Raw genomic sequence first — 23660 nt, forward strand, 5'->3', positions numbered from 1 at the left:
AGGTCTGCTTCCATACTGGCATATCAAATTTCAAGCCAACAGCTCTTTTATTTAAAATATGTTAGATAAAAAGGTAATATGCTCTCTGTAAGAGTTCCCTTGAGGTTAGAAGAACCAATAAATTAACTGTTACCATATGTTTGGCTCCTTTTGGCAAAATTCAGTAACAAAACACTGCCAAACCTCTTTTGGCAAGTAATAATATTTGGTAGCTTATAGTACCACTTGAAAAAAAGGAAACTGGAAAGAAAGCTTGGAAATTAGTAGAAGAAACTACATTTACATCCTAGTATAGTTAGCTGTATGTTATTGAAAGAAAAATTCTAACAAAGCCAGCTCTATGGGTCTGATCTATAACAAGCAGCTGTCTTCTCAAAACAGAGAGCTGTATCAAATGCAAACTCTAACACTCCAGCTAGTACAGTAATGAAAATATTTTGTGTTTGTTTTTTCCTAACAAAGCCAGATATGTTTAATTTCTTTTGCAAAGAGGAGTTTTATAAAATTAGTATCCCAAAGTGCTAAAATAGATATTATTAGTGTTTTCATTATAATGGGCTTATTTCATTTTAAATGGGCAGAGTCCAGGTTTATTTGCTATGCTGTAAATTCACAGCAGTTTCATTTATGTTAAAATCAAATATATTTGATTTTTATACTTTTACACCTACATCACTGAGAACAGAATACTTCTAATTGTTATAGCCGATGTAGGATATAGAATTCTGGGCACTAAGAATATTAAAAACTTTTAAAAATTCCAGTCAAACAGGTGGGGGGAACGTAGCTGGTCCTATTCATATACCAAGACAAGCAGAACTTGCTCTGTAAGGTCACAGTTAAAAAAACAAAAGAAAACAAAACACTCATGCCTTCGCACATATGAAAAATGTCTGTTTTATTTTATTTTTGTAATCACCTACAGCAAGGTACTTTGAATTCAGTGTTATTTTCATTCCCAATAACATGGGTACAGCCCGTTTGCCATGACGGTCTGCATGAACAGAAGGAAACAGAAAATTAAAATTTCTGTTTTTCTTTAGTCAGTTGCATCATCCTATTAAATTCCAATTATATATATATAAATCACTTGCTATTCAGCTTACAGTTCCACATACATATCTGTCATGTTATTGCATTAATTATATTAATGCAAATGTAATCTTAACAAGAGCACTTACAGGTAAAAGTGTAATTTTAAAGCGTAGGTCTAGGGATTATAATATAAGCTTCTGAAAGGTTTTTCCAGGAGAAAAATATTTTTGCCTTTCTATATATGCTTGCCTTGCTCAGCCATTTGGGATTTTACTAATAATCTTCTCATTACTTTATTCATTTTCTGATTTTTTTTTTAATTTTAAGTAAGGCAATTTCTATGAAGATTTGTCACTGAAATCAGAGACTTCATTACCCTGCAAAATACATCCAGAGTTCAAAGTATTTAAGAGGGTTAAACAAAATGCAAACATTTAATGCAACATTAAGCATATGAAATAAAAACTTGATTGCCTAAAGAAAGCGTGCTATGCTGTTACCCTGGTGACAGGTTAAAAAAGGATTGTGAGCTGAATGGCTGTATGATATGAAATTAAAATGTTTCACATTGAACAATCCAAAATGAATTGGGAAAGGTTAGAGCAGAGGAGAGAGAAATCAATTCTCCAATGGCAATGGTGAATGGAAGTGAAGTCTGAATAGGATTTGCCAGTGGGGTGCAACAGCTGCCAAATATCCTGCAGCCAGAGAATTACAATAATACTGATGAAGTGTGCAAGGGCTTTTGGAATCATTGCAGGGAACAGAGAAATACTCCTACAATAATAAGGCCATTCTGTGTCCCATCCCACTTTTGCAGTTGAATCAAAGGAAAAAGAAACGTTTGAAAATTGTAATACTCAACAACAAAGGTATAAATGAATTATCTATCCCTTCAATCAATATCTTATATTTAACTACAGCTTTTGTGAACCATGAATGAAGCAAGCACATTAAAGAATGGACAAATCAAGATGCATACATGTGAAAGTATGCAGACAATACTGTATGAGAGACTTTCTTCCCATATTATTTTTCGATAGTATTTCTACTGCAACAGCCTCTAAAATAAGCTAAATACTACACAAACAGCAGGATGCAGCCAATGCCCCAAGGAGCTTAAAAAGGTATGATCCTGATGCTCATGCTCATCTTTTTTATATTAATAACCCTAGGAAAAACACATCAATAGAACTTCTCATGTGAATACAGTTTCACAGTATTTATGGAGCTTAGAGCCCCCCCAAAGTCAACAAAACTTTTCCACTTCCTTCAAAACTCCAAATAAAATATACAGATGGAGAGCAAAAAAATACGCTGAAAATACCTCTAAAGTGACTGAGGAGCAAGAGGCAATTACCACACACCTTGTTAGCTCTACAGCTTTATGTATATGCTTTTTACACACAGAAAAATATTAAAGAAGAAGTTGAGGAGTTGTAGGCCCTCATGACAAGAATTGTTGGGCTCAAAAGGGATCAGAGTAAAGGAGAGAGAGAAATCTTGTGGAAAAGAAGAGAGGAGCTCCGGAAAACAAGGTTATGGAAAGCACAGATGAGAAAAGGGCCAGATTCAGAACTGAAAATGGCTAGGAATATGGCAGTACAACACGAAACATTCACATTTGTATACTCTGCGAATTCAAGCTTCAAATTAAGTGAATGGTAGCTCCAGAAGCTATGAAGCTCCTACAGCAGCTGCTGCTTTCCCAGCAGGTATGATAGAAAATGAAATATAATAAACACATGGACTTAGCCAGGACCATTTAGCTTGGCACAGAGCTTTCACACTAGCCATCACCACAGCAAGCTGTGTGCCTGCTGTTTTGGGACAGTTCAAAAGATGGATATTCAGTGAGGTTCAAACTTTTCGTAATGCTCACTATACATAATCCTAAAGAATGAGCAAGTGTATATTCCTGCGTGCCCAGACCACCTTTTTCCCCTACAAATGACTTAGGGCTGATAGGTTATGAAAAAATCCCAAAACAGACCATGTGGTTTCTAGAATGTATGTTTATGAATCATATGGAATGATGGCTTTACTTTCAAGTTAGTATATAAATACCTTATACCACTTTATCAATTCTGATTCCATTAATTTAATCCAATCAAAGAAAAAATATGACACATACTTTTTGTAGTAACTGTCATAAACACTACCTTGAGATGTTCCATTTCAACTTTTATGTTTTATATAAAAGTTTATTTCCAGTGGCTAAAAACACCCGTTTTGTATATTTGCATCTAATTGCTTGTCCCTAGCACATATAATCCTCTTTCTATAATAATCAACTGCACAATGTAGAAGGGTAAATAAAGACAGATTTTAAAGACAGCTAGAATACTATATAGGGCAACTGGTTTAGCGATGATTAGGGAAGATTACTTTTTTTTTTTTTTTGAAAAAAAATCATCAGGAGAGGTCAAAAGAACAACATAAATAACACCTAAAGAGACACGAGAAGGATGTGACAATCAGAAGACCCCATTACAAACAAAGATAACACAAAAAAAGGAGAACAGATTCTTAGTACCTTGCTAGTCCACAGGGAAAATAAAAATACAGAGTGGAATAATGGTCTGAAGCTGTAATGGTTACATAAATATATCAAGGGCTTTCAAAGGCATCATAGTAAATCATGAAAAGAATGCTTGACTTGTTGGCCAGGGAACCAGAACAGTAAGGATGAGACAGTGTTATTTTCATGAGCTAAGGATGACTGCGTAACTCCAAAGCGAGGGAATGAATAAAAGCCACAAGTGGGCTGGACTTAGTCATCCCTACCAAATGAAAACAAACTGATTTATTCTTTATATCACGCTAGAGGGTATATCTGTAGGGTAATATGAAGTATAAATATTCAGCTGTACTTACAATAACTGCTCACATTATTACTATGGTTCTGGGGGGGGTGGAAATAATATAATTGATACAATTCAGAGGTGCCCACAACTGTGCTGCAAATAAGAACACTCTCTTTTTCCAAGTGGCCAGTTTGGATGACTCCAGTAAATTTTCGCAACATCATATTCCTCCTTTTTAAAATTAACGTGATGTTATGTAAAATTAAGGTAACGTAACCTTATTTTGTGCTGCTCCAGCAGTGCTAGAGAACCAGAAAACACTCCTGTTGGGCAGCTGACCATTCTTGCCTATGGGGAAACCCTAGGCTGGCAAAGGGCTGGCTCCTTCCCAGACTCCAATGGAATAGGTGTAGTCTATGTGAAAGCAAGCATGCCTAAAAGGTACTGGGCTCCAGTGTGCTCCAAACAGTTCACTAGCCGCCCTAATCATGCGTAGGCAAGGCAAAGCAGGTATCTGAACCATCGTTAAGTGTAACTGAGCATTTACACCAAAATATCTGTACCACATCAACCAAGACACAATAGGTCATGTATTTTTGTTTCATGAATTATTGTAGTACAATAAGCTAAATAGATCCCTTTCCATTTTTGCAGTTCACCAGTCATGCTATGTCCAGTACACTGGATTTTTAGAATTTTTAAACCTACAAAAATTCAGCCCAACTATTTCAGAAGCTTGGTAAGAATCAATTATTTGATGCTTTTTGACCGAAAGTCAAATCATCTGTTTCAGATTAAAACAAAAATGTTGCTTGTATTTTAACTATAACTTCTCACTATGAAAGATACTTAACGTGCTGTGAAAGCATTCTTTCACATTTGGAAAAACACCATCCACTTTAGGTCCCAAAATACTTTATGAACATTGATAAGTATAATTACTTACAAGACCTTCTTTACAAGACCTGAATAACATAGTAAACTAATTAAGACCATTCTGTCTTTTGGTAAACTGAGGCCCAATCCAAACATGCAACTTCCCTAAGGTCCCACAAGAACAATTAGGAGTTTAATGCTGACCCCCTAATCCCAGTCTTCTATATTAAACACGTGAGCAAGAAAAACCTTTAGTTATTTGCTAGCGATATAAAACATTTTCCAATGTGTTACCATTTTTTTGCATGTAGCATCAGGTAGTATGGGCATGCAGCCTCACTGTCTTTTTCCAAGTCATAAATGATGAAAGGGTAAAACCCATACAAAAATTAGGAAAATACACTTAGCAGCCAATACAAGCAACACATAGGAAGTGCTGTAGGCAATTGGGTTTAGAAGTATAAACATCACATTAGTAGACCCATGAGATAGCATGATGTAGCCACACCTGGAGAGTCACTCTCCTATTCCCCTCCCAACCCACTAATGAAAACAAGTCTGAAGCCAAAATGTGAAGATTCAACTGTACAACATCATTTTTGGTCTCAAAGGCTAACTACATCAAACAGACATAAAATAAGCTGGATTCACTTCAGCCAAAATATGTTTCCACTTGAAACAAGATCCAATTCTGTCTAAAGACCTTAGGTTTTTACTAGATGCTGTAAATCTGTTCAGCAGCTGTGGGTGGCACCAGTTTCACAATAAACTAGACTATGGAATAAGTAGGAAAAGTCCTAGGTAAAATAACTGAAAGCTGAACAATAGAACAATCATCTATCATTCATAGCTGTTTCCTGCAGGAAACATATGCCCCTATTATCTGAATATCACAGTGAAATATTCACATTAGTATGTGGCTAACACAATACAAAGCATTTTCATTAGTTAATTATCTTCAAAAAACTGCAATAATCCTTTTCCCAAGAAAACTGGTTATATAACAAACAGTTAAATTCAGAAACAAAACCACAGAAAATGTTCTAATATTGGACTGTATAACAAAGGTAAACATCTACATCTCTGTATCTGTCAGCATGCAGAAGTCTCCAGCAGCTGCTCTACCTAACAGTTGGTAATTTTACCGCACAGCAATGCAGGCAGTGGAAACTCACCTGTGGGTGCTCCACCCAAATTATAATACCATTCACTGGAACACAGGAAAGGCAGACACTGTGGTGGTCAGTTTGTGGCCAGGATTAACCTGAATGCCACACAAACCTTGCTGCAACAAAGCAGCCCACTAAAGGGGTCACAGCTAATTGAAATTAGGTGAAGCTAGGTATTTGATACTAATGAGACACAGCTTACTGACCATAGCTTCTAGTAAGAACACTGCAGTTGACGACTCAATCACCCAAGGAATCGCAAAATACATATTTTCCAGTCACAGCCCTGCAAATATCATGGACTATGCAGAGCTCTCTCACGAGACTACTACTGTCACATAACCGAGGTTGCTCTGAGGAACAGAGTTAAGGCCTACCTCTGCATGCCTTTTCTGAGGCATCCCCTGCTCACCCCTACCTGCTTGCTATACATTCCCCCTCTTTTCACTCTTCCAGAGTAACTTCACATATCACCAGTCCTTAACCTGGACTAACCAGAATGATCTAGAGTAAACCTGTTATTGAAAGATTTCTAGGCTAATACAGGTCATTTTGGCAGAACCAGTGCAGAAAGCAACTACATATGAAATCATGCGTGCATACTTGGGGAAAGAAGAGGGAAGAGGCCAAGCAGAGGAGCAGGCTTGGACAATAATTCCTTAATATGGCTCAGCTGCATTTCATCTGACTACAGCCTCAGTACCCTGATACTAAAAGGTGGAGCTTCTGTGAAGACTTCCAAGTGCAGTTCTATCTGTCTTACTAGAATAACAATCCTGAGCTCAGGCTGAATAAATCATGGGAAAAAGGAGAACTTGAAATACTCTGCAGTTGTGAAAGCCACGCATATTATACATATGGCTCCCAAAAGGGAAAAAAAAACAAACCAAAGACAAGCATATAACTCAAGTTCAGCAGAAAACTCTGTCTGTTTGGCAGCTGTGCCAAGTTTAGAAGAAATAATGCATGATTTCAAAATATTACTTTTCAATGCAATTGCTCACACAAAAATTCTTCACGATCGCTTTCACTGCATGCAGAAAAAAATGCTGTCAACATAAATAGTGCCAGAGAGCTGAAATTTAAACAGGATCATCAACATGTCAATGCAGCTTTCCAAACTGTTAGGAGAAAGCTGTGGATCAAATTTAGAATGTGCAGTCTGTCTAATCTGCTCACATCCTCCAACAGGGATGTAAAATTCACACAGACTCCAAACACCCAGTTCTTCCACAGAGAACTGTATCCAAGATTACAACTGACTTTTTTGGTTTGTTGCCAGTAGCCCAAGTTCCTACTCTGCTCTTTTTCTAAAATTTTTCAAACAGATTGTAATCTTACCAATAAACGTGTGCTTTCTATGGCCACTTTCCTGCTCCCTAAGCAGTATCCACAACATGAAACACCTTCAAAAATAGTCAGATGTAGTTTGGATAAATTAAGGACGTGTTGCAAGGAATCCCTGATAGGGCTGCTGTAACTTGTGTGCTCCATGGTCCTCAGTCCCCTCTAGATGGAGTCCACTAGCTGCTCTAAGGAGTGGTGAATACTATCCAGGACTCTGTTCAGTCCTTTGACCGTACTCTGCTTTTATTTCTCTGACTTTTCCTCTGAAGGAGCTTCACGATTTGTGGCAGGGAGGGATCATTATCAGGTTTTTCTTCAGAAGATACTTCTCAATAAACCTTTCTGCTTTACCTTGTCCTTACTTGGCCTCAGACATCATCAGAACAAATAGACCTCACAATATATGTGGATTGAAACAAGGACCTATTCACTAAGAGTAAATTTTGAGTTCTCAGCTTCTGGCTTCACTTTGTGAAAATTATAAGGCTGAGCTTCTGAAAGATTCATTTCAAATCTGCACATGTCAGGAGAGACAGAAAAGACCATCCTCAGCTGAACATAAGTACACCCCATCACAGGCACAGAAAATGACCTTCCCTATACTGAAAAGATTTATTAGCTCCACTTTTTAAGATCTGAAAAAATCAGATCTTAATTGAGTCTTATCAAGCACACACTTCATGTTCTCAGGCTCTGCTACCCTCTCTGCTCGTGCTGGATGAATACATCCGAGCAAGTCAGGTTAGAAGGACTCCAAAAATAAGTCACTGTTTTTCAAAACAGAAGTGTATTTGTTGCCCTGATGCTGTACAAAGAAAGAGAAGAATGACAATGCCTGATGGCTTAATACAATACTTTGTTGACATATTTGACATTTGGGTTAAAATAGTTATACGTCTTTTCTATTAAGATACAGAGACACCTAATACTAAAAGAAAATATTTGCATTAGAAAGAAAACATGAAAAGATTCTTCAAGAATTGGACTCCTTTCTTTTCTTGTTTGCAAGAATGTTTTACAGGCCAGTCAATCAATTCCCAAATCATAGCAGGGAACAAAACAGGACTTTGAGAACCACCATTCAAATCAACAATGCCTATATCATTACTATAAGTACAAAGTAATCCATTACTTCTCTGTAGCAGTACCAGACTACTTAACTTCCTATGCTGGCCAGTAAAAACTACAAAGCTCCTCTTCATTTTCCCTCATTTGTCTTTTAGCTGGGGAATAGTGGCCTTATACTGTCTGTTCTTCCCCTTATGCTATTTCCTATGAAGGATATAACTTGTAGAAGGAAATAAAAAGGTGCTTTACACCCAATAGGTGCATAAGGCAAACAATGATCTAGCCCTACATATGCTATATATTACAAAACTGTTATGTTTGCTCTAAGTGCTTTTTTTTTTTTTTTAACACCATATGGTACTATTTATCTTTGTGGGTACAAATAAAAATAAAGACTTCTTGAAACCACATTTGATTTATTCCTGACCACTGTAAAATAGTAATAGAATATACTGTCAAACCACTAGCATGGAATTTGAATAATGTGTATTCTGCATTCTGACTGACTCTCTCTCTCACACACACATCCCTATATTAAAGAATTTAAGACAAGAAAGAAAGAGTCATGTTGAAGTCATGTTGAAACTGTTACAAAAACCCGCTACCCAAAAGGGTTCACAAATTATATTATCCTAAACTGAGCAATAAATAGTCTTGAAGCACTGACAAAGGCTTCTATTTAAGATGATGGGCCAGAGGACTACAAAAACTAGAAGCATCTTAGAGGAAAAAAGCATAGTATTCCGAAAAGCCAAAGTGGTGACTTATTCTTTTGATGCAAGCTGCTGCAACACATAGCCAATTAACAGTACTAACAACCACTAGCCAAAAGAATGAGGGGGGCGGGGAGGGAGAGAGGATTGGAGGGGGACAAGAGAAATAAGTTCCTATTGCACTAGACAGCATACTTAAAGCAAGGTGCTGACTCTTCAGGTGTTTACAAATCAGAAAGTGTTTTCAGAATTGGATCGTAAACTATTAAGGTTCTTCATCAAGGAAGCGAATTACTCATGAATCCACAATAATTTTAAAGCTCTGTAGCTGAATACTCATGCTATTGCAAAGTGCTTAGATCACTTCAAATGGGCACATGGGAAATTTGTGATGCTCAATTTATGGTTAGTTACTAATGTAGCAACATTTTGCATTAATGAAGCTCCTGATGTGCATTAATTACTATACTGGCTTGTAACATTTTTGTGCCTATTAGTTTGTTAATACGTAGAATAAAAACAATCATGAATAACTTCCATGAGCAGGGAAATGCAAGCCACAGCTCATTTGAAATTAGAATAAACAGACTATATTAAGAAACCACAGAGTTTCTCACCAGTGTCTCTTGTGCATGAGAAGATGCCATTAAAAAACGCATTAGCACATCTGAGTTCCTAGAAATGAACTTACCTTGGAGTTCCTAGAAATCGCTGTGATCTCAGTTGTTCAGCCACATACAAAGAAGCTGCTGTTGCCAGTAGTTCCCTTCTCTCAAGATCTGTCAACTTGTGTCCTAGTTTCCAAAAAGCAGTTTAAAAAAAGTTAGATACCACAGACCAACACATTGCTTACACAGACACAAATAGTAACAACCACCAGTGAAGACACTGTTTAGTCCTTACAGATGAAACCTGCATTTTTCCCCTAAATTATGATGAGGCTTAGCATAACAGACGCTCTGAGTTTCAGAGTTTAAACTGCATGTTTTCATACAGATCAGCCCTACTGTTAACACTAGTATCTCTGTTAAAAACAATTTGACAAGTGAAAGAAAAAAATTAAATGATGCCACAGCATCTTGTTTTCATTACTGAAATGTCACTCGTTGACATATTGTGCCTCATGCTGGTAAGGAATCCATCTGTACATTAGAACTTATTCAAAATATATGGCATTCTTTCTCGGTACTTTGCCTTGCAAAGGCTACAGATTGTCCAAGCAAAAGGGATGATACGACAACATAAACCATAGAAATATATAGGGATGAAACTACTTGCCAGCCCCAGGTCACTTAGTGCCATTTGTGACTAATGAGTCCGAGTCACACTTGGCACTTTCTAAGCAGAAAAATGGCATGAACACCATGCTTAAAGTAGCTGACAATTTAAAGACCAGCAAACTAATAAAGGTTTGGCCAAAAGGCACAAACTAGGCTGACTGGAGGTAGGTTTTTTTCCTAGCCTGGTCTTGTTTCTGATGGTCAAAGTCAATTAGAAATCCAGCAGTCCACTTAGCAGACTAAAAGACAGAGGACAGTGACAGAACTTTGGTCTCCCCTCTTCGGTCAGAAACTCAACAACAGGCAAAGATTCAGTATAAGAAGCTAGCAAATAGGTGGACAAGACTGGTGTCACCACAGAAGTAGCAGGGTCAAAACTGACATTACAGCAAGCAAAATGGCAAGTAAATCAGTCAATCCGTAAGGCAGTAAGCTGATGTGAAAGAGGACAAGAAATGCAAAGATGATCTGTCATGGAGAAAAAAAGAGGCAAACTTTATCCACAGGAGACACATTGTGCCCTGATGAAAGTAGAGGAAGTAGATTATATCATGGATGTTTCAAAAGCCAGAAAGGAGGATAGTGTAATAATTTAAGTAAAAAAGGATGAAGGTATAAATTAAAGGTTTAGCTGAACTTAGTTACAAACGCAGCTCTCAAAGTGCTTTATGCAGCTGCTGTCTGCATCAGCAGACCTTCATGTGCACATTTCACAACAAATGCCATTTATGGCAGGTACAGACTTCACATAAAGGGATGAGAGAAGTGGAGAAGGTTCAGAAAGCTGTATTTCCTGAGCAGCCCTGCCCAGTGAGGCACATTTGCTTCCAGTCATGCAGTAAAGAAGCTGTTACACAGTTCTTCTACATCTCCGCTCTCCCACAGCCTCAGCACTGCTGCATGCAATGGTAACTCCCTGGTGCTCATCGTTAGTAAGTAACAACTTCTTCAGTGGCATAACGTAAGACTAATACAATCCTCAGGAAAACCCAGAATGGAGACCTCTGAAAATGATCGGAGTAGGCTTTACAGTAACAGTGCGAGAGCACAATTTCAAGACAGAACGCCTTCTACACAGGTTCCGATTTGAGAAATGCCTTTAGGACTGTGTTCAAACCTTCTGACCAGGCACATCAAATATGGATAGATAAATATATTGCTTAGAGTCCACCTCAGCAACACAATCGTGATGATGGAAACACCCTCATCACAGTTTCAGCTAACAGTACAAAGGAGTTGTCATGGGCCAAAAAATGTAAATTTAAAGATAACAAAAGCCCACAAATCTGCATCAATTTATTTTTAATTTAGTCCATATTAACATATGCTGGCTAAAAATTACTGCAGCTTCCTTTGTTCAATGTTTATTATTTCTTTATCTGCCTTGAAATGGAAACTGTTTTCACTTTAACAAACACAAGCAGAAATACAGCTTCTGAAAGGCTGAGGAACTAGCTTAAAAGACAAACTTGATCTTTCTTTTGCCAGTTACTAGAGAAACTAATTGCAAAGTGAAAGTCAAGAACTCTAAACCTCTGTACTGTTTAGATTTACATGAGCACTGTATAGTTATATAACACAATGAGCATTAACTCTCTGTCTCTGAAGTGTGCCATTTTTCCAGTTTGCATTCATTTAAGTTGTTCTGGGATCTTTTTTCCACAAGGCAGCATCTAAAATTGATAATTTCTTTACATGCCTTAGTCCAAGAGTTCAGCTAAAGGTAAATCAGGAAAGGTATCCTAAAACCCTTCCTTTTCAGTCACCCTAAAAGCCATGATATGTCTGCGTGACCAAAACCACATTTTGGCGGGTGGGAACTTGCTCCGACAAGCACTGGTAGTGTCAACTCATATTCAAGAACAAGGGAAAACCAGAAAGATCCCAATCTGAAGGTTTTGTTGCATGACCTTCACCTTGGATGACATCAATAACTGCTTTTGCACTTGCTGCACTGCAAAAACTACTTTCTCCCTCTATCTTCAATAAAAATCAAACTCCAAACCAAAAAAAGGCCAATAATTTGAAAGAGGTTAACAATCAAGAATTACATTCACCTCTCGATTATCAAGGACATGAAAAAAACATTTGTCCGCTTTCTATTTGTTGCTATTCGCATTACTTGTGGCAAAGATTCGGCAAACAGAAAACCAATCACGACTGTGTTGTCCAATGTGAGCAACCTGCATTTATTTTCCTAAGTCTAGGAGACAGCATAAAGTGTTTATAAGAGCACACAAAAATTAGGTTTTGGTCTTAAGCTTTTTGGCAATGAATATGCAATCATACCACTGAATGTCCTTAGTATAACTTTAGAGACATACTTCAGAAGCTTGATTAAAGGCTTCCCAAAGTTGGCAGTTTACATTTATTATACAAGACAGACTGCTGTCAATACTTCGGTTTTTGAAGTCCACTCTCACTCCCCTTGCCTTCTGCTCTTGCTTTTCTCCTATGCTCAGTAGGCTTTTAAACATTTTTAAAATTTCAATTACCTTACTAAACTGGGAACTATACAAATGCCCTAGATAATGATACCTTCATTTCACATCAAGTACTTCATGTGAAGTATTTTACTTTAAAACCCACCCCTCGGGATTTCAACTGGATGTCTTGAGGTATATGGTAATATTCATTGTAATAATAACACAGCCTTTGGTGTTCAACACGCAGAAGAGAACTCTGAAAAAGTAACAAAGCTACCTCGGAGGTATTTTCCCAGGTGTTGCCTTGATGGGAAGTGAAATGAGTAAGCAGCAAAGGTTCCCCAGCTTCCAAAGCGGAAGTTCTATCACTGCCCTTTCCTACCCTCATTGCTGCATATTGCAGACTCCTGGACTATATGGAGATTTCATCTGCCCCACAAAATGTAAATCAGCTCCCAAAAATCTTTACCAAAACTAGGATATACTTCTGCATCCTCAGTGTCATCACTGAGCCAAACTATATAATGTGAGCATAAAAGAGGATTAATGGCTATAAAATTAAGTCACAGTAAAAGTAGTGGAAGCACTGTTGCTCACGTTATTTAAGACTAGACTGTACATATCTGTGACAACTAGATGGCAGAACCCTGAACTGGAAGGAAGACGAGGAAGAAGTATTTCTTTCTCATTTCCCTGATGTTATGATTGCTTAAATCAATATTATCCCAGTATCCCCCAAGCTGAGTCAAAAAGGTTCATGCAATTACTTTACATAACCAACTTCAAATTAAATTACATAAAAGGTCATTTTTCCCATAACAATCTCATTTGCATTTTGTCCTAGAAATGTGTTTCCTACTATCAATTACAGAAGGGAAAAAAAAAAAGAAGAAGAAAACACACAACCAAGCCCTGGTTAGGTGCCCAGGCCTGTTACTTAGTACTTGACAAGTGACTGTTTTCTGATTGGGAAGAACAAAAATTAAAAGCAAAATGAGTAAGATAGAAAGTACAATACAATTCAGGTTCACACCAATGCAGGAAATGTTTACATCATATTTAGGTTCTGTTCTGGTTTTAGTTTTTCCCCAGTGGATTTTGAAGTAGGCTGTTGCAGGTAGCATGGATACCAAGTAAGCTGAGGCTGAAAAAGTTGGATGTTATTAGAGGTTTTAATTTCTCTTTAAGTCCAGCTGAGCTCTGCTTCATCCAGATGGCCATGGTAAAATACAGACATTATTGGTCTGCACATGCAATCACAAACTGTTCAGAATATAGGAGAAGAGAAGTATCTTTCTGTTAAAGCTGGTGACCATTTGTAAGATGGATGCTATGGAATACGGAAAGGAAATCTGTTATTTTGAAGCTTAAAGGGATTGCTGACAACCAAGAAATGTTTCTTCTTTCCCAGGGGAAAAAAGAAATTCAACTAAGCTGTCTGTTAAGACAGGTTTTATGGCCCAGTAGCTTCATAAAATGGAGATAAAGCATAGGTTCTAGTGTGGGGAAGATAAATGGAATTTGGTTAATAGCAACCATCCTCTCCCTTCCAACATTAACACAGCCAGAGGCAGCAACATTCCCCCGTCCTGCTAATAACAAAAATCTCCAGACTTAAGTCATTTCCAAAGTCTCAGTTCATCTAAAAAGCACTTTAATTCATAACATAATCATGGAATCACTCAGGTTGGAAAGGACTTGTGAACGTCTCTAGCCCAACCCCCGCTCCTGTTCAAAGCACTCTCAACACTGAATTTAAACCAGATTGCTCAGAGCTTTGTCCACCTCAGTCTTGAAAACCTACAAGGATGGGGCTCCACAACTTCTCTGGGCAACCTGTCCCAGTGCGTAATTATCCTCACAGTGATTCCCCTCCCCCTTATATCCATTTCAAAGGTCCTATTTCAACTTCTGACCATCGTCTCTTGTTCTTTTGCTGTGTACCCCACTAAAGAGCCTCATTCCTTCTCTCGGTAGCCTCCTCAGAAGTGTTGGGAGGCTGCTGTTAAGTCAACCCTAATAGGTGGTGTGCTCCTGCTCCAACCTGGCAGCTCTCCACTCGACTCACTGGAGTTTGTCATCTTGTATTAGTGATGGGGACAAAGCTGGATGCAGTATTTAGAGGTGGTCTAGCAAGTCCTGAATAAAGCAGAGTAATTACTTCCCCTAATCTATAAAACTATCACAGACACAATGTATCTACAAGCCTTCACTTCATACCTACTCTCTGGAGCCAATACGCAATTACAGGAAAGAGACAAGCTTCCTCTTTCTTCCTTTCTGTATTAGAAATCAGTTAAAATTATGGATTGTCCATGAGAAGTTATGTCCTTCCTCCCTGCCAAAAGAGATAAACTTGCTAGAAGAGGGGAAAGTAAAGGATGCCTTTTCCTTTGCTCCCTGTGTTTTGGTATGGCCTTTGCAATAATCTCTTGGAAAATGCCACATTCTCATTTGCATAGGATATCTCTCCTAGGGAGACTGACCAAGCACATGAGACATCATTCAATAACCAGGAAGTGTGGCCATTACAAAACTATCTCAATATTAAAGCAGATATCCAGGAAATGACAGATGAACTGTGAAAAAGACTGAGCCAAAAAGAGTAAGCCAGGACGGTAACAGCCTAAGGACCCATGAGCTTAATTTTGTCCTTTGTCAAAGATTCCTCTTGGATCTTTGTGAAAACAGGGCTATTTCCTGGGTCTATAAAATAGGGATAATAGATAGTATATTTCTTCCTCACAAGAGAGGTTAGGAGGTATAGCGGAATTTCAGGCCGCTTGAGAGCTGTACAAGGACAATACTGACATTTGTCCGACAATATTGTCTGACAACACTCTACTTAGTAGTATGGGCTACTCCTGCATGCTTGGTAACCACTTTTATTCTTTGAGCTTTGCAGCCACACTAAGACATGTATTTCTGTCATCTAACCTAACCAATGGTGCTAAACCCACACTCAGATCTACACTCCTCCCATAACATACACAGGTGCTAAGAGTACTCATTTTCTCCAGCCAGCATTCTAGCTGCTCATGCCCAGTACAGACTACACAAGCTTATAAAAGCATCTGTTTTCCCACTCTGAGCATGCCCTAAGAAGGTTAGTTTCATAACACAGGAACACTTTTAAATAACGTGAAATAAACAAAATGTTTGTGTTAATGAATGCTTATTTAAATAAGGGAGGAAAAAGAGTTAAACCTTAATCATGAAAATTACCAAGCATTCCAGTTCTAGATGTAATTTGAAGTGTCATCACAGGTTAATAGAAAAGCTGCCAAGATATTTCTTATAATTAATTTTTTCTTACCTTCAATTTATAATGGAAGCCTTGAAAACAAGATTGAAAAAAAAATCTCTTATTTACTTATTTTACTTTTAAGTAAGACAAAAGTTAATAGTTGTATCTGAAGAAAAATGTACTTAAGGAGTGGGCCAGTACTTTATGCAGCCAATGAAAAGAACATAACTGATATCCATTATTTACCATCAACACAGGGCTACAGTGGCAATCATAATTTAGAAATGAAACACACGGGCTTGTGCTCAAAAGCATTACTATAGCATGCATCTTCATTGAAATTCCAAGTTGAAAACACTTCTGGTATGGATTTCTACTGTGAACAGCAGCAGATACTTCTAGGCATTTCCAAATCTACTTTGGCTACACATTGCTCTAATTTTCTTTTACAAACAATTATGATATATGAAGCTACTTAGTTTACAAAACCTCCTAGCAAAAGTCACCCTGAGTATTTACACAAAAAGATTCGTGAAATGAGCATGGGGCTTACACTGCATTAGCTTGATTTCTCTTGCTGAACTTCCATTTATCCATCATCCACCAACAACTCTTGCCTTCAGCAGTTGCCATTAGAGAGTCTTTGCACCTGCAAACGTATTTTTTGATAGGCATTTTCCAACTACTCTCTGATTCAACTGACTCAATTTTTCAAGCCAGAGGGATCTGATCCAAAGCTAACTGCATCCTTAAACGGGCTGTCAATTACTTCAGTGAGCTTTGAATCATCATTGTTGAGTAAGTATCCTTGACTTGAAAGACAAATGTTTTGTAATGATGATATCTGCATTTCAGTTACCATTAAGGTTAATGCATACCTGTATTTGATGCATGGAAGGAAGGTTGTGAGAAGACCTTTTATATTGCAGGAACCAAGTTTAATCTTTTCACTTGTGTCATTCATTAGTTCCTATCATGAGCTAGTATTTCTTCTAGTGTCTAGAGTAAAAGTTTCCTATCTTTGAGAATCTGTTAATACAATAATATTTTTTACCTCAGGCTGTAACACTAATCAACCTTTTGCCTCAGTGTGTATGTACACACAAATATGTAACGTATACTGTTGAAGTCATATGACCCCAAAACAAATTTGCCATCCTGCAATTTGTGGGCTAATGAGTAATTAACTGCTATATATGATTTAACATTACAATATATTAAAAATAAAACAACAAGGGACAAAAGCTCCTTCCTAGAGTCAAAAATAAAGAGCAAGGGGTCTTCTCCTGGGTCAGCAAAACCAGTCCCATATTCTGACAGGTGACCGAGGGCCCCAGAAGACTCATTCTCACAAATAAAGCTGGAATGGTTTACTTTGCCATTGTTCTCAGCTGCGTGTCAGGAAAGGCTGCCTTTCCACAACACAGTATAAACCTTTATAAGAGCTTATATCCTCTCCTTCCTCTTCCATTCCCTTCTACCCCTTCCTAGCCTGTCACTCACTCTGCATGTCTGAAGTTTGTCAGATTCCTTCATGCACTAAGTCAGTCCAGTAACTCTCAAAATTACCCCAACAAAAGCAGTTTTCTGTGTCTTAGGGAAGTGAATCCACCCAGGAAAGGGAACAAAGTGCCAGAACTGGCAAACAGAGTGGCCACAGGACTCCTGCTAATCACCAGCAGTGAGCCTTCAGAGCAGTTCATAAAATCACAGCTAGAGAGAGGTGCTGTAACAGACTGTGCAAGTACCCCCAAGTTTACACTGGAGAAAAGCCAGCTGAGTTACCTGAATATGAGTTATTTGCTTAATAAAGGAAGGATAAAGATTGATTTGAGCTTCAACCACCCCAAGACTTCTGCCATCCAAGATGACTAATTCCTATTGCTTCTCTGTCAGTCAGGAGTCAATATTAGGTTGGATGGATTAATCTCATGTGTAGAACTGTTTTAAATAGAGCAGTCAGTTACAGGATAATATAAAACACTTCTGCAGGTGAATATTCTTTGCACCAGACCAACACACTGAATTCTGAGGTAGAAAAAAATCTGTTCTGCTCCCTAATGAGGTTAGAGTTTGACAAGGTGCCAGTCATATCCAGTGACTGCCTAAGTGACACTGTCATCTCCAAAGTGGGATTTGGATTCTGCCTCCTTGGGTTAATAAGGGATGGGGGAGAAAGATGTCCATGGGACCCACAGAAGACACAAGAAAGAGATGAGCAATAAAAACTGACATTCTTTGCACAGAAAGTTCTGCCCCTGAATAAGAGGTTCTGCCTCAGCTGAATGTTATCTGAGGTGTGAGGCAAGCAGGGGGACTGCGTCCTTGACCGCAGAGGTCAAGAAAGCATCTACAGCAGATCAACTGAGAGAAAAGACAACCTTTAAAAATCTGATCCTTGTGAAAGGAAACCACTTTATTCATTTGCTTACATTTCCCTACCAGCCTTTGTTATACATTTTGGGGACCAAGCTGTCTGTTTGGGATGTTGCAAATAAACATTTTCATTTGTGTATGTTAACCTAGTTTAGGAGTTTATAATAATTTCAAGGTATTACTTATTACTGGCCATTACTCTATGTAGTGAGTATTAAGACCAAGTTACAGGAAATACTGTAACAAAATGCCCAGATCCTGCAAACAATGCCACAGTGAACGCAAAGGGTGCTAAAAAGGTGCTTCTAAAAACGCTGCACAGACCCACTGAAGAAGCAATAATGTGGGGTAAAGAAAAATGGTACTTTCTGTTGACAGCAGGAACACTGTCTGTAATGAAGCAAGACAGCACAGCAGAGTTGAACTGATGTTTACCTTAAGTATTTTATATCACCTACAGATTATTTTCTTAGCCTTTGATCATACTTCGTTTAACATTTGTCACTAGAAATGCACATTTGCCTTGTTAAAAGTAAGGGAAAATAACTGTTTCAATTTTATTGTGTTATTAAAAAACTAAGTGTGTGTATACACACAGACATTTGAAAAAACTTGAAAGACTAATTAGAGAACAGGTCAGTCTATAAATAAAGGAGTAACAACCAGAAGCAACACCTCCCAAGAAGAAAGAAACATACCCAGGAGGAACAAACCTTTAAAACCATCGGGATAGACTTCAGGCAGAAATTTAGTGCTGATATCTCCTTGAACAAAGCGTGGATGGATGATCACTTCTCGCAGTAAAGAAATATTGTGAGTCACACCTAAAAACAAAACACCAGAACAAAATCAGGAAAACATATTAATCACAAGCTACTATAGAAAATAACTTTTTAAAATATGATAAATACTTATCCACAACTTACAGACCATAATACTGACATAATCAATACAGATTCAGCAGTTCTGCTCCACTCCTGCCTCAAGATACTTTGAAACACTCAGTTTAATTAAGTAGTAAGCCTTTAAAATATTCACCTCACCAAGCCTGATTCAAAAACCTAGTAATTCAATGACAACAAACACAGCCAGAGGCTTTTGATTCAATCCAAGCAGATGTAGGCAAGACCACAGCTATCTCAGTGAAGTGATAGATGCATCATGATCATACTAATTTTCCCAATTCCAGTGAACCCTGGCCCATCTTGTTATCCTGACACCTATACACACACTGCTGTGGAAGATAAGCCATGTTACACCTCAGTCACAGTAATGAAAGACAGTAAGAAGTTTTATCATTTATAAACAATTTGTAAGTCATAAGAGACTCCTGTGGAATCTAAAACACAAAGAAACCTCTTCTCTGTGCTGTGTGCACCTTCATCCAACCTTGCCTGATGAATTGTCTAACCCTCTGTTCCCCGCTTTAGACCCATCTCTTGACCCTGCTGAGCACACAGCTTAAAAAAAAAAAACCCTAAAACAAGCAACCTCTCACCAAAATAAAACAAAAAACTTTAATTAAAAAAAGACTCCTGATACAGCCCTTGTAGCCATCTTTATCATTTAATTCCTTTGAGTACATTATCCATTTTTCTTTTCCTCTAAATTTTTCACCTCCTTTTGTTCCACTTTTCTCCATCTCCTCTCTTTTTTCATCTTTTTCTTCTCCCTTCTTTTCCACTGCTTCTTGTGCCAACAAAGAAAGAGAATTTCTAACCAAAGCTTTCTAAAGAGATGTGGCAGATTATCATATTTGGGTAGACTAAACTAACATTCCTCACCCTCTATCCTTCTTTATAAAGCTGTTCCTGAAATCTCCGCAGCTCCAAGGCTGCTGTCACTGTTAGTGTGGTACTTCCACACAAACGCTGTGCAGTAAATTCTCTGACCTTCCCCACAGATAGGTAATAGATTACTTTGCTTTCTCAAAGAGGAAAGAAAGAAACCATATTCCATTTCCAGCGCAGGTGGGACAAAACATAATCAGAAATAGATATCAGAATGAGAGAGGTACTAAGGATAGTTAACACTGGTAAAGAATGCCCGGGGAGAGATTGTGGAGTCAATAGAAGCGCTTAAAAACAGGTTAGAGAAGCACCTGTCAGAATGTAGACGCAGTTGGCCAACCGTAGTTCAGGCAGTGGGACTAGATGATTTTGAGATCCATCCAGCTTTGTTTTTCTTTGATTTCACTGGAGGAGTGTAATGACTTTATGCTAAACTGCACTTCGCCAGATGAACTTACAGTTTAGCACCGAGTACAATGGTCACAATAAGTAATTTCACTGAAATATTAAATACAAAATTCTTTTCAGGAGGTGGGAGAGGACAGGAAAGAAAATCCCTGAGATAAAAATCTTCTCACTGCTTACTGAAGTACAAAGGTTTTCAAAGAGAAGACACTTCCTCTTCAGAGAATAGCACACAGGTCATCTCTGGAAAGGATAGTTTAGGATTACGCAGGTAAGAGAAAAACATCTTTATCTCAACTCTCCACTCGATTTTGGAAAGAGACTGTAACAGAAAATTTGAAGAGCCACCACAGTTCAAGCCAAATATGGCTAGTGGATAACACGGCATCATAAACATTAACATTTCCTAAGAAAAGCTGAAATGGATATGCAATCCAAGAGCACAAATCATAAGTATCAGCTGAAGCTGTTGCATCCATTCCAGGTGTGGTTAAATGAGCAAGCTGCTATAGGAAAGAGGTTATCCCAGCCTCAACTGGGCAGCGTGCACATTCTTATCGTTCAGGAAATACGAAGTAATTCAAATTCTTTCCCCTCTGCATCGGACGGAGAGGCATCTCCAAATTACCTTGCATTTGCTAGATGCACATGAACTTCGGTGTTAGAGGCACATGAAGTATAAAATGTAGAACACAACACAACCTAGCTTATCTTGTAACAATTTGTGCACCTACATCTCTTGTAAGGCATAAGATTCTGAACTGTATCTTTAGACATTTTCACTTACAAGCTATTATGATTAATACAGTGATGATAATGACTCTGGAAATTATTTGTACATTTTTCTAATAGCTCTAGTTTAAAACAACAAGAATAAGAACTCACTGTAAGCTCAAGCCTCTCAACTGCAAATTGAACTATTTAGATATTTTTCCTACAGAAACAGAGATATCGCCAAAGCAAAGACACTAGCAGTACAGTGACCATGAATTGCTGGGGTTAGAGAAGGAGATTATTTTGCACTCCCTACTTCTTTTCCCTTTGTGTTTTTCCAGTTTAGAAGCATGAATAACATTCTTGTTATTTTATGCACAGATCAGTTCAAACAGTTTTAAAGCTTTTTTCCCCCTACAGTCTGCTGCTGGTGTGAATTTTCAAGCTCTCTGTGTGGCCGTTACTGAAACCACTTTCAACACATGGAATCAGACTCAGCCTCACTGAAACATGAAGTCATAGCTTTAAAGACTAGTTCATGAGCCATTAAGTAGCATACTACCCAACCAGTTCAATGATGACAAGACGAAAATTTGACCATTAGATTAAAAAAGGATCTGCCTCCTCACTGCTCGTGACCAAGAAAGTCATTTGTGGACCCTGGCTTCATAAACACAGAATTAAACCCATATTGTATCTCCACTGAAAATTATTTTTAAAAATATTCTTATGAGAAATTAATCTAACTTGAAGACAAATACAGTCTTTATTTGGCTGCTACAAGACGGAACTATCAAAACATCAAAGTACTAACCCACCTCCCCAGATTTTCCCATTTGAATAGTAAGTTAAAATATCACAAAGATTTTCATCATTTAAGTGCAGCTTCAGGACAGTAATTAGAAGACAAAAGAGGAGCTCTTCAATGATCACTGACTTTGACTGAATGAAGGATTTAAACACACTACAATGTGAAACCAGATCATCTCATGTTTTTCTTTCCTAAACTGCTATAAGATCCCTGGTGAGATGATGGCTGATGACAGATGACAGAGAGCTCGGTGTCTCAACTGACTGCCCCAAAAGACCTGAAATCAAAAAATACTATGTGTATCTTAATTCTTTCCAAACCACGTGCATCAGAAAAATCACAGACTTCTACAATGTTTTCAATTCTAAACTTCCTTTTACAAGTTCAATAGAACAGAGAAGCATAGGTGATCAGGAAGCAATGCAATAAATGTGTTCTATATATGTAAATTAAATTTTAATATGCAACAGTTTCCCTTTAAAGTACCATGAAAGACTAACTTTATCTGTCCCCATGATTATTTGAGCAATGACTGCATGGTTGATCTACTTCTCATAACTGAGCTGATAACTTTAGTGATGTTCCTAATCACAGGCTCAAAAATAATAATGTACCAGCGTAATCCTTCAGAAGTCTAGAAGTTTTAGATTTGCAATTTAGCGTGACCTCTGTCAAAGTTCATAAGGTCTCCATCTGTGTGTGAGTAACTGCTAGGCTACAGAAATGTGGACCCCTAGAGCAGCTTGCTCCTGACTACCTGCTGCTTCCAAAACACTGGCCAGACATTAGCTCCACACACTCTCAGGATCAAACAGAGGCTAACAGGCAGTGCTTATTTCATGCAAAGTTAGACACTAAACTGAAGTATATTATATTTATGTTGCAGTGTTTTTCAGTGGGTATTTTTTTTTCTTTCTCTTGACTAGGTCTGCAGTCTGCCATGTTTGTTATCCAGAAAGACCATAAGATTTCCAACAAACAAAATCCTAAACCATATACATTTATTTCCCCTCCAGAAAACAAAATTTCAGCATCATTCTTCTACATTAAGACTGCTGCAGAAATGCAGTTGCAGTTCTATTTTAAGTCAAAATATACTGAAAAGTAATAAACAATGGTCCTTGTACCTCTTTAGATTTTTCTTTCATTCTACTGTATTCTTCCTACAGTATTATATCAGTAGTCTTAATCTACTGCAGATTTCAATTTTGACATGCTAGTTTCCAGACTATATTTGTAAAGGGATGAGACTAACATTTAACTTCTGGAAAGGTAATAAAATAAAGTATATTTTATATATGTAACATGTAATCCTGAGGTTCAATTAATTTTGTAGTGAAACTGAAGCTACTGCCTAAGGAACACTTGAGCACACTAAATAATTACATCATTCAACAGAGCTGATTAGTAATCACTGTTTTGAAGAAGCCCTCGTTAAAAAAAATTATAATCAGAAGAAATGAGTCCACATACTGCTGACCTGTGTCTACTGTATCTTGCCTTATTCCATATTTTCTGGATTACATCTGCCTTAAAATGTTGCTAAGTACACCTCACTTTGTGTTAACTACAAGCAGCAGCCTAACTCCTATCCTG

General features: G+C 37.8%; 1 protein-coding gene across 5 annotated transcripts in view; it reads right to left on the minus strand.

The window, feature by feature from the left end:
- The window catches only part of PCCA (propionyl-CoA carboxylase subunit alpha), a 313606-nt gene that overhangs the window by 126586 nt on the left and 163360 nt on the right, over nucleotides 1–23660 (minus strand). For all 5 annotated transcript variants that reach the window (XM_026121612.2, XM_064504347.1, XM_064504364.1 and 2 more), the window contains 2 exons: nucleotides 19058–19168; nucleotides 9707–9809 (listed from right to left, as the gene is read on the minus strand). In XM_026121612.2, coding sequence (XP_025977397.1) covers nucleotides 9707–9809; nucleotides 19058–19168 — 214 coding nt within the window. The remainder of the gene's footprint in view (nucleotides 1–9706; nucleotides 9810–19057; nucleotides 19169–23660) is intronic.

The sequence above is a fragment of the Dromaius novaehollandiae genome, chromosome 1, assembly GCF_036370855.1.
Source record: "Dromaius novaehollandiae isolate bDroNov1 chromosome 1, bDroNov1.hap1, whole genome shotgun sequence".
Taxonomy (NCBI): Eukaryota; Metazoa; Chordata; class Aves; order Casuariiformes; family Dromaiidae; genus Dromaius; species Dromaius novaehollandiae.